At 36.7% G+C, this 12982-nt stretch overlaps 1 protein-coding gene across 3 annotated transcripts in view; it reads right to left on the reverse strand.

Annotated features, from left to right (window-relative positions):
* Nucleotides 1-12982, reverse strand: part of ATP7A (ATPase copper transporting alpha) — a 158358-nt gene that overhangs the window by 67963 nt on the left and 77413 nt on the right. For all 3 annotated transcript variants that reach the window (XM_081792925.1, XM_081792923.1, XM_081792924.1), the window contains exons 3-4: nt 3484-3973; nt 2234-2959 (exon numbers count right to left, since the gene is read on the reverse strand). In XM_081792925.1, coding sequence (XP_081649051.1) covers nt 2234-2959; nt 3484-3973 — 1216 coding nt within the window. The remainder of the gene's footprint in view (nt 1-2233; nt 2960-3483; nt 3974-12982) is intronic.

Below are 12982 nucleotides of genomic sequence, written 5' to 3' on the forward strand. Positions count from 1 at the left end.
AGTTCAGTATTCTATATTAATTTTCTAATAAGGAATTATGTATCTCTTTTTTAGAGCAAAATAATTCTGGTCTTTTGAGATTTTCTTTATTAAAGTGAGAATTCTAGGTGGCAATGTAAAATGGGTCAACCACTTTGGAAAAGTATGGCAATTCCTGAAAAAGTTAATCATATTCACCCTATGACCCAGAAATTGCACTCTTAGGTATATACTCGGGAGAAATAAAAACATACATTCAAGTAAAAACTCATACACAAATGTTCATAACAGAATTATTCTTAAAAGCCAAGGACGGAAATAACTTTACAAATTTCCACCAACTGTTGAATGGAGAAACAAAATTTTATATACATACATATCATATATATATATGATATGTATATATATATATAAGCATATATATATATATATAAGCAAAATTTTATATACATACATATCATATATATATGATATGTATATATATATATAAGCATATATATATATATATCATGTATATATATATATAAGCATATATATATATATATATCATGTATATATATATATAAGCAGTGACTGCTAATGGGTACAGGGTTTCTTCTGCAGGTGATATAAATGTTATAAAATTAGAGAGTGGTAACGGCTGCAAAACTCTGAATATACTAAGAACCACTGGATTGTATACTTTTAAAAGGATGAATTCTGGGACACCTGGGTGGCTTAGTCAGTTAAGTGTCTGACTCTTGATTTTTTGGCTCAGGTCATGATCCTAGGGTCATGGAATCAAGCTGTGCATGGGGCTCCTCACTGAGCATGCAGTCTGCTTGAGACCGTCTCTCCCTCTGCTCCTCTCCCCAACTCTCTCTCTAAATTAAAAGAAAAAAATGTTTTTAAGAAAAAAAATTTAAGGGTGAATTTTATGACATACAAACTATATCTTGACATTAAAAATTGAGAATTCTATAATTTCTACCATTTGTCATGAATATGAAAATCAAGAATAGTTAGTATGTCTCTGGGTCCTCTTCCACCGATATTTACCTACCATAATAATTTGAGCATGTGTTTAATATAAATTTTTATGCTTCTCAGTTTTATTCAGCTTGAAAAACAAATATTGTTACTTGATATCCTTCATTCTGATCAGAATTGCAAAAGTTAATAACATGGTCTAGAAATTAGTTATACAACTTTTCTATTTTACTTACAGCAAGAAATTTCATTAGGGCATTTCCAGTTTAATTCAAAGCTAGATTATATTGTAGTTTAAAACAACAAGTGGGGCACCTGGGTGGTTCAGTCAGTTAAGCTTCCAACTTTGGCTCAGGTTATGATCTCACAGTTCGTGGGTTTGAGGCTCACACTAGGCTCTGTGCTGACAACTCAGAGCTTGGAGCCTGCTTCACATTCTGTGTGTCCCTCTTTCTCTACCCCTCCCCCAGTCATGCTGTCTCTCTCCTTCAAATATAAATAAACATTAAAAATAAATAAATAAAAATAAATAAAACAACAAGTTCACATAGGCAAATTCCATGCACTATTCATTTTTGGTTTCAGTTCAAGGTAAGAGCTGTCAGGAAATAGAAAGACTTTGAGGCAGTTCAAGAGTCAGTTTCATTTGAATGCCTAAATTTAAAACTACAGTTAAAATTCTATTATTTATTTCTACCTTTTTTCTTTTCAAAATAGCATTTGCTTCTCCCATCATACATGCATATATCCTTGTCACATAAAACTTAAAACACATAGGAAAGCACAATGAAAAAAATATCACCTTTACCCTACCACTCATATAATAACCACTGTTAAAATTTTAGTTCATGTCCTGCCAGGAATTTTATTCACTCATATACATAAATAATATGTACATGGTATAAATCCTTATACATGTGTTTATAATATTTTGATCATGCTGAATATACAGATTTTTTGCTTTTATTTTTTCATTTAACAAAATATCTCAGACACTTTCCTGTGGCATTAAATATCTTTAATACTATAATTTTTTATGGCTTCATAGCATTTCAGCATATGGATGTATCATGATATAATGCTTCTAGTTTTTAAATATTGTAGATAATTATTCAAAAATCCTTAGGCATCTTTGTATACACTGCTGACTACCTCTATAAGATTTACTTCCAAAAACCAGAACTGCAGTACCTATTGCTCATTATTTATTATTGATGAAAGCCAAAGAATCCAAATTAGAAGATAAAAAAACATTAAGGGAATCTGAGAAAAAAGTAATAATTACCTGACAAGGCAGCATCAAATCCCATGTCTTCTATTGCTTCTCTCAAGGTCTCTGGAGAAGTTAGTAGAGGATCATACTCAACAGTCCCATTGCCATTTGCAAGAGATACTCGTATGGATTTTACACCTGCCTTTTTTGATATGACACCCTCAATAGACTGCACACAAGAATTACAAGTCATGCCACCAATGTTTATCACAGTTTCTTGAGTCAGAGGATGGCTTACTGTGTTCAAAGGAATCTTTTGAAGAGATGAGCTGGAGGGAGAGTTTGAGGTACTTTCAACTTCACTTATAATACTAACTCTGTATTGCCCTGGTGAGATGGCCTCTATTGCTTTTCTAAGGGTTTCTGGAGTGACTGAGCTTGCATTGTACTTCACTATGGCAGATCTATTCTCTAAAGAAACTACGATGCTGCTTACATATTGGAGTGTAGATAAAGCACTTTCAATATTTAACACACATGATTTACAATGCATGCCATCTATAATGAAAGTGACTGTTGAATCACTGCTATATGATGGACTCCTTTGCTGTGATCCTTCTGAGGATTTGACTGGTGTATTCTTTAGACGTTCTATATCAATAGCTCCCAATTTGAGGTACTTGGGCTGTTTTTTGATGAATGCTGGAAAGCCCACGGCTTCAATCTGTTTTTTAATTTCCTCTGCTGTGATAAGATGAGGTTGATAAACAATAGTAGCTTCTTGGTTGTCCAAGGAGACTAGTTAGTGAAAAGAGAAATATTTAATTCAGTTATTCTTAGGCCACTTCAGAAAACATTCTGTAGTTTTCAAATCAATACCACACAAAATTGTTTGTCTTCGTTGTCACTAGCTTTTCTTAAGATAATTCTGTTTTCATAAAATGTTACTGACACAGACTAGAAAAAAGTAAAAAAATATGACTACTTTATCTATGGTCTCCAAGTTTCTGCATGCCTGAACAGAAACAGATTAGAGGTAGAGAGGACCCCACGCATGTTGAGTTAAAAACGCTGAACTCCATGAACTGCCACCCCAGCTACATTTTCTGCTAGTTCAAAACTCATGTAGTTTTTAATTATAATCATTAGCTTTACCCACATTAATCCTGGGAATATGCACACTGTACCTCAGACTTCAATGAAGCAGTAAGCATTCTAGTCTGTGGATTCAAAACCCATGCTTAAGAGGAAAGCAAAAACTTAAAAGGCCAAAACAGAAAGCTAATCCTTAGAAAACAACCAAATACCACCAGATATATTACCTTTAATTCGCTGAACACCTTGCAGCTTCCCAATTTTTCCTTCAATGGTGCTGGTGCATGAATGGCAGGTCATTCCTTCTACTTTCATCTTCAGCATGACTTCACCTACTTGAGCCATACTATAATCTTCACAAGTTCCTGACTTTTTCTCCAGAGTTCCAATATCTAAACTGAGATCCGGAAGCAGCTCTATTATCTGATTGGCATTCAGAATAGAAGGGATTATTGTCACCACTACAGTTCTTTGCTGAGGGGAAATTTTAATGTCTGTCACACCCTTGGTCTTGAGCAATATGCTTTGGATATGGTCCCATGGCAGAGTCAGTGAAGCAGCAACAGTCAGAAACACAGTGTCAGTTAAAACAGGGACAGGGTTAGGATTGTGGAGAACAGCATCAAAGCCCATGTCATCAATAGCTTCCTGGAGGGTCTTTGGAGTCTGTAGTTTAGGGTCATAAATAATAGTTGCATTTTTTTCTTCCAGTGAAACCTTTTGGAAGAGAATTTCAAAAGTCAGTTTAATTCAATTTTATGACCTAAAACTTAAAAAATAGCAATCATCATGCCGCATTCAAGAAGAATGGGACAAATAATTCAACCAAATGGAGTTTCTCTATTAGTTCTCATCTTTACTATTCTCTTTGGAAAGAAACAAAAAAATGTCTTCTGTACTTATAGGAATGATAAACTTGTATGTAGGTGTATGTGACTCAGCTACTGATTAGGCATTTGAAACACACACACGGACAAACACACCCTGGAATTTTACAACAGAGCACAAACAACTTTTTCCTACTATCTCCTTTCACAAATTATTCCAATACTTCACTCTCTATCAATTCAAAGATAATAAAGAAAACAGGATCAGCTGCAGAAAATAAAAGGTGATATGAAGTTTAAATTTTAAGATGTTTGATTAAAATAACTTTATTCGGAAGAAAAGATATAAACATGCTAGTGTGTGATTAAAGGCAATGATAGGATTTTGTAGCATATACTCCTATATCCTTCTAAGTCCCTATAGCCTAGTATTACTTTTATTCAAAATAAGAACATCTTTATTGCTTCGCCTGATTCAATGATAAAAATAATGATTGTATTCCTAAAGCTCAGCTACTGTATATAATTTAACTACTACCATGACTGCATGCATATCTGGCTGACATCTTACAAAAATTAATGGTGTAGTCATACACACAAATACATGTGCGCGCGCACACACACACACACACACACACACACACTCACTGGGTTGGGAGTCAGAAGATTTGAGTTCCATTGTCAATTTTCCACTTATTAGTCAACACATTCATTAATTCTACCATCTGAAAAATTGGGAAATATGCCCTATAATCTTCTAGAGTTGTTATAAGAGCAAATAGATAGGAAAGTAGTTCTTTGCAGCAGTGAGTTATATAAAGGTAAACACCGAACAAGTAATATTTATCAAGCACCTATTATATGTGCCAGGAACTGGGATTCTCAAGATACAACGGTGAGCATGACACAGTCACAGGGAGGAATATTAGCATAGAAAATACAGAAAAGAGACATGTATTTATCCCTGGGAATATGGGTCAGAAAAGCCTTCTTAGGGGAGATAAGACCTGAATGTAAACAAACACACAGAAATTAGCAAGAATGTATGAGGCAGGAATTCCAGACAAATGGATAAAGTAGATAAAGATGATAAACTGGAGAATGAGGCAACTGATTTACTATGGGGTCCACTTTATGCCAATAATGGTAATTCAGCCTATAGGTAATAGAGAGTCACAAAAAAATTTAACAAGGGAATGACATGATTGTATTAGCATTTTAGAGAAGAATCATTTTGGAGACACAGCAGATGTGTGGGGGGTGGAATGGAGTGACAGGATAGGAGATCAGTTAGGAGACTATTGCAATTGTAATAGTGGTACACAGAAGATCTGAATTAAGGCATGAATACTGAGGGTAAAGAAAAAGGGGCAATTCCAAGATACATTTGGGAGGGCAAGAACTAGTAAGGAGATTATAGAGAGTAAAGGAGATGACTATGAGTTACAGGTTTCTGGCCTGGGCCAGTGGATAGATGGTGTTGCCATTAACTGTTATCAGAGAGAAGAAAACTGGAGGACGAGGTTGGAGTGGTGGGAAAAGAAAGATGATAAATTTAGTTTTAGACCCAACTGATTTTGAGAGATGGTAGGGTATTAATGTTCTAAAGGCAGTTAAAATATGAGCATTATTATTTTAGATTCCTGGTGAAAATCTTTGTTCCATAAATAAAAGCAACACCAAAATATAATTAAAAGTAATTAAGAGAAGGAAATCTCACTTTAAACTGTCAACAATAGTTATATAGTTAAATCTTTCTTCCTTTAGCTTGGTAATCAATGGCTAGGCATTTGGTGAAATCTTAAAATGCACCTCTGGCACAGAAAAGATGCTTAGACTAGTAATTCTAGTTGGTCATCTTGATCTTAGTTGTGGAAGAAACCACTAACATAAGTGATTCAAAACAGAAAAAGTGGGAAAATAATTTATATTTTGTTTTGGAATACACCATATAACATTTTCCATGAATAAGTTGCAGTATAGCCAAACCACGTGCAGTTCCGACATATACTTTTGAAACAGATACAATACAAATATAGTCATTACAAAATGAAGGCTTTTGTGGCTTTGTATCTCTAAATAGATTCTCTTTCAAACTCTAATCACACTCCAATGATTTTTCTGATTAATAAAATTACTTTAAAAATTTTAAATATTCAAACTAAAGAGGAAGATGGAGAACAGATGAGGGGTGGGGGAGGAGTGACTATAAAGGGGCTGAACAGGGGAGTTTTTTGACATGATGGGACTATGGTGTCCTGGTTGTGTTGGGAGTTAAATAAATATATAGATATGTTAAAATTCACCAAACTAAAAAAAAAAAAAAATCACAGAACTTTATATCAAAAAGAAGTCAATTTTACGTATGATAATTGTGTTTTAAACAAAACAAAACTAAAAAAATTCAGTTAGTTGCATTAGCCACATTTCAAGTGTTCAATGGCCAATGTGGCTAAGTTGTTGCCATATGGTACTGGGTATATATAGAACATTTCCATCATCGCAGAATATTCCATTGGACAGTACAGATCCAGGTACTACTATACTTTTTCTGATAAAGTACCAAACTTTTTTAAAAGGGTGTAGATTTCTTTTTTCCTTTATGTTTAAGTACACTGTATATGGTATCTCTTTAAAAAGATCTGGTTTTGAGCTAATTTCCATCCCCCCAGAAATGTTAATTTACCAACATATCCAATGAGAAACCATTCTTAAAACTGATTTTTCGGGTGCATGGGTGGCTCAGTCGGTTAAACATCTGACTCTTGATTTCAGTTCAGGTCATGATCTCATGGTTGGTGAGATCAAGCCCTGTGTTGGGCTCTGCACTGACAGTGAGGAACCTGCTTGGGATTTTCACTCCCTCTCTCTCTGGCCCTCCTCTGCTCGCATACTCCCCACCCTCAAGATAAATAAATAAACTTTTAAAAAAATGATTTAAAATTTTTTTAGTGTTTTATTTTATTTTTTGAGAGAGAGAGAGATAGAGATGGAGCATGAGCAGGGAAAGGACAAAGAGAGAGGGAGACACAAACTCCGAAGCAGGCTCCAGGCTCTGAACTGTCTGCACAGAGCCTGATGTGGGGCTCGAACCCACAAACCGTGAGATCATGCCTGAGCTGAAGTTGGACACTCAACTGACTGAGCCACCCAGGAGCCCCCAAAAAATGATTTTAAAAGCAAAAGTCACTTTGTCCCTAGAGGATTTGATATGCTTTCTACTGCATTAGCCTATCTTCTGTAAAAGACATAAGGAAATAAGGAAACTATTTATATAAAATACTATGTTAAAAAGTTATATTATCCTACGTTGTTTTCATGCTGTAGACTGAAAGCACTTCCTTATGTAGTAACTTCTATTTGTGTGTTTTAAAGCTGTCCAACCACACTTAGCACAAACAAAAATGTTCCCCTTTGGGGAAACTTTCCTCAACTTTTCCTCTGAATATTAGATATCAAAGAGATGTTTCAAGCCTAAAATCTCAAAGGAAACAAAAACAAGCAGCACCTTTGTTTCTTTTAAGAGGAAATTCACATGGTGATTATCACAATACTGTTATGGATGTCAAATGCGTGGGCAGGAAGCTAAAATAACATTTATTTATTCAACAAATATTTAAGGAGTGCCTATTATGTGCCTGACACTGTGCTAAGTTGCTAGGGACACAATGGTGAGCAAAAACAAGCAATGACTCTGTAGACCCAGAAATTGCTGGTAGCAGTACAATTCTGGGTCTATGTAGCTCTCCTTTCACATTAACCCCACCAACAAAAACCACCTCCACCTATTCCCTACATTGTTCAAAAGTTTCAACAGCTTGTCTTTTTCTATCTTTCACTGGGAACCAATGCCGTTATTTTAACTTTTATAAGAACTATATTTCCATTAAATCAATAATTCCTCTGAAAATAAACATGTAACAGTCTACAAATTATGACTGTGGCTCATAGGAAGGCCTCAAGGTGGAAAACTATTTCTATATTTGGATGAAGGCAGGACTGGAAGAGAAGAAATGAAATCAAACATACTCTGTGGCCTCAAATGCATTAATAGTGGAGTAGAGAGTATTAAATGTCGACAGGAATTGTAAAGATCCATTATTTTAATGAGTATGGTATTCTTTATCTACTGAAATATAATATATGAAATTCAAGTACAGTATACTTTATCTGCATGTGATTTCTATATGATTTGCTCTCAAGCAAGATGAATGCTAGAACCTTGGACAAATCACCCTAACTCCAAGGGCTGCACTTTCCTAAGAAGGAGGTTTCATAACAACTCAACATTATCAGCAGTTCTTCAGGGCTTGAAAGGATTCTGTCATTTTATACAGAATGAAGGGAGAAAAGTGAAATGATTTATCAGTTATATTGAATTTCTAGTATGTTTGATTCACCAACCACAAATACTTTTGATTCAAGTAAAAACTATTTAAAATGCATGAGGGACCTCATATATATTACATACTTCACACTACAAATTCTATTATTGTTTGTTGAAAAAATAATGTGTATATACTAATCAAGTAAAACTCTACTTTGATGCTTCAATATACGATACCAAAAATTAAAATATCGTAAGAAAAATCCATTAATATAAACTGTATGGTGCTGGCACAAAAATAGACACATAGATCAATGGAACAAAACAGACAACCAAGAAATAAACCTATGCTTGTATGGTAAATGAGTCTATGACAAAGGAGGCAAGAATATACAATGAGAAAAAGACAGTCTCTTCAATAAATGGTGCTGGGAAAACTGGACAACTACATGTAAAGGAATTAAACTGGATCACTAACACCATACACAAAAATAAACTTAAAATGGATGAAACACTTAAATGTGAGACCTGAAATCATAAAAATCCTAGAAGAGAACACAGGCAGCAATTTCTCTGACATCAACCATCACATTTTTCTAGATACCTCCTTAGGCAACAGAAACAAAAACAAAAATAAACTACTGGGACTACACCAAAATAACAAGCTTTTTACACAGTAAAGAAACCATAAACAAAACACAAAAGTAACCTACTGACTGGGAGAAGATATTTCCAAATAACATATCTGATAAAGGGTTAGTATCCAAAATATATACGCTCTCTCCCCGGTATCTCACTGCTGTGTCGGTGCAGAATTTGCTTTTTGTAGGAGAGAGAGGGAAGACGGCGGCATAGGAGGACGCTGGGCTCACCGAGCGTCCTGCTGATCACTTAGATTCCACCTACACCTGCCTAAATAACCCAGAAAACCGCCAGAGGATTAGCAGAACAGAGTCTCCGGAGCCAAGCACAGACGAGAGGCCCACGGAAGAGGGGACCCTCCTGAAGTGGATCACCTAAGGAGAAGCGAGCTAAGCCTGCCCCTCCTGCCCCCGTGCACCTTGCCTACCCACCCCAGCTAATACGCCAGATCCCCAGCACCACAAGCCTGGCAGTGTGCAAGTAGCCCAGACGGGCCACGCCACCCCACAGTGAAACCTGCCCCTAGGAGAGGGGAAGAGAAGGCACACACCAGTCTGACTGTGGCCCCAGCTGTGGGCTGGGGGCAGACATCAGGACTGACTGTGGCCCCGCCCACCAACTCCAGTTATACACCACAGCACAGGGGAAGTGCCCTGCAGGTCCTCACCACTCCAGGGACTATCCAAAATGACCAAACGGAAGAATTCCCCTCAGAAGAATCTCCAGGAAATAACAACAGCTAATGAACTGATCAAAAAGGATTTAAATAATATAACAAAGTGAATTTAGAATAATAGTCATAAAATTAATCACTGGGCTTGAAAACAGTATAGAGGACAGCAGAGAATCTATTGCTACAGAGATCAAGAGACTAAGGAACAGTCACGAGGAGCTGAAAAACGCTTTAAACGAAATGCAAAACAAAATGGAAACCACGACGGCTCGGCTTGAAGAGGCAGAGGAGACAATAGGTGAACTAGAAGATAAAGTTATGGAAAAAGAGGAAGCTGAGAAAAAGAGAGATAAAAAAATCCAGGAGTATGAGGGGAAAATTAGAGAACTAAGTGATAGACTAAAAAGAAATAATATACGCATACTTGGTATCCCAGAGGAAGGGAGAGAGAGGGAAAGGTGCTGAAGGGGTACTTGAAGAAATTATAGCTGAGAACTTCCCTGAACTGGGGAAGGAAAAAGGCATTGAAATCCAAGAGGCACAGAGAACTCCTTTCAGACGTAACTTGAATCAATCTTCTGCACGACATATCATAGTGAAACTGGCAAAATACAAGGATAAAGAGAAAATTCTGAAAGCAGCAAGGGATAAACGTGCCCTCACATATAAAGGGAGACCTATAAGACTCGTGACTGATCTCTCTTTTGAAACTTGGCAGGCCAGAAAGGATTGGCACGATATCTTCAGTGTGCTAAACAGAAACAACATGCAGCCGAGAATCCTTTATCCAGCAAGTCTGTCATTTAGAATAGAAGGAGAGATAAAGGTCTTCCCAAACAAACAAAAACTGAAGGAATTTGTCACTACTAAACCAGCCCTACAAGAGATCCTAAGGGGGATCCTGTGAGACAAAGTACCAGAGACATCACTACAAGCATAAAACATACAGACATCACAATGACTCTAAACCCGTATCTTTCTATAACACTGAATGTAAATGGATTAAATGCGCCAACCAAAAGACATAGGCTATCAGAATGGATAAAAAAACAAGACCCATCTATTTGCTGTCTACAAGAGACTCATTTTAGATCAGAGGACACCTTTAGATTGAGAGTGAGGGGATGGAGAACTATTTATCATGCTACTGGAAGTCAAAAGAAAGCTGGAGTAGCCATACTTATATCAGACAAACTAGACTTTAAATTAAAGGATGTAACAAGAGATGAAGAAGGGCATTATATAATAATTACAGGGTCTATCCATCAGGAAGAGCTAACAATTATAAATGTCTATGCGCCGAATACCGGAGCTCCCAAATATATAAAACAATTACTCATAAACATAAGCAACCTTATTGATAAGAATGTGGTAACTGCAGGGGACTTTAACACCCCACTTACAGAAATGGACAGATCATCTAGACACACGGTCAATAAAGAAACAAGGGCCCTGAATGATACATTGGATCAGATGGACTTGACAGATATATTTAGAACTCTGCATCCCAAAGCAACAGAATATACTTTCTTCTCGAGTGCACATGGAACATTCTCCAAGATAGATCATATACTGGGTCACAAAACAGCCCTTCATAAGTTTACAAGAATTGAAATTACACCATGCATACTTTCAGACCACAACGCTATGAAGCTTGAAATCAACCACAGGAAAAAGTCTGGAAAACCTCCAAAAGCATGGAGGTTAAAGAACACCCTACTAACGAATGAGTGGGTCAACCAGGCAATTAGAGAAGAAATTAAAAAATATATGGAAACAAACGAAAATGAAAATACAACAATCCAAACGCTTTGGGATGCAGCGAAGGCAGTCCTGAGAGGAAAATACATTGCAATCCAGGCCTATCTCAAGAAACAAGAAAAATCCCAAAATCTAACAGCACACCTAAAGGAAATAGAAGCAGAACAGCAAAGGCAGCCTAAACCCAGCAGAAGAAGAGAAATAATAAAGATCAGAGCAGAAATAAACAATATAGAATCTAAAAAAAACGTTAGAGGGGCGCCTGGGTGGCGCAGTCGGTTAAGCGTCCGACTTCAGCCAGGTCACGATCTCACGGTCCGTGAGTTCGAGCCCCGCGTCAGGCTCTGGGCTGATGGCTCGGAGCCTGGAGCCTGTTTCCGATTCTGTGTCTCCCTCTCTCTCTGCCCCTCCCCCGTTCATGCTCTGTCTCTCTCTGTCCCAAAAATAAATAAAAAAACGTTGGGAAAAAAAAAAAAAAAACAAAAAAAAAAACAAAAAAAAAACGTTAGAGCAGATCAGCAGAACAGCAGAAGTTCTGCAGAAGCAGAACAGCAAAGGCAGCCTAAACCCAGCAGAAGAAGAGAAATAATAAAGATCAGAGCAGAAATAAACAATATAGAATCTAAAAAAACGTTAGAGCAGATCAACGAAACCAAGAGTTGGTTTTTTGAAAAATAAACAAAATTGACAAACCTCTAGTCAGGCTTCTCAAAAAGAAAAGGGAGATGACCCAAATAGATAAAATCATGAATGAAAATGGAATGATTACAACCAATCCCTCAGAGATACAAACAATTATCAGGGAATACTATGAAAAATTATATGCCAACAAATTGGACAACCTGGAAGAAATGGACAAATTCCTAAACACCCACACGCTTCCAAAACTCAATCAGGAGGAAATAGAAAGCTTGAACAGACCCATAACCAGCGAAGAAATTGAATCGGTTATCAAAAATCTCCCAACAAATAAGAGTCCAGGACCAGATGGCTTCCCAGGGGAGTTCTACCAGACGTTTAAAGCAGAGATAATACCTATCCTTCTCAAGCTATTCCAAGAAATAGAAAGGGAAGGAAAACTTCCAGACTCATTCTATGAAGCCAGTATTACTCTGATTCCTAAACCAGACAGAGACCCAGCATGAAAAGAGAACTACAGGCCAATATCCCTGATGAATATGGATGCAAAAATTCTCAATAAGATACTAGCAAATCAAATTCAATGGCATATAAAAAGAATTATTCACCATGATCAAGTGGGATTCATTCCTGGGATGCATGGCTGGTTCAACATTCGCAAATCGATCAACGTGATACATCACATTAACAAAAAAAAAGAGAAGAACCATATGATCCTGTCAATCGATGCAGAAAAGGCCTTTGACAAAATCCAGCACCCTTTCTTAATAAAAACCCTTGAGAAAGTCAGGATAGAAGGAACATACTTAAACATCATAAAAGCCATTTATGAAAAGCCCACAGCTAACATCATCCTC

The sequence above is a fragment of the Panthera onca genome, chromosome X (assembly GCF_046562875.1).
Source record: "Panthera onca isolate mPanOnc1 chromosome X, mPanOnc1 haplotype 2, whole genome shotgun sequence".
NCBI lineage: Eukaryota > Metazoa > Chordata > Mammalia > Carnivora > Felidae > Panthera > Panthera onca.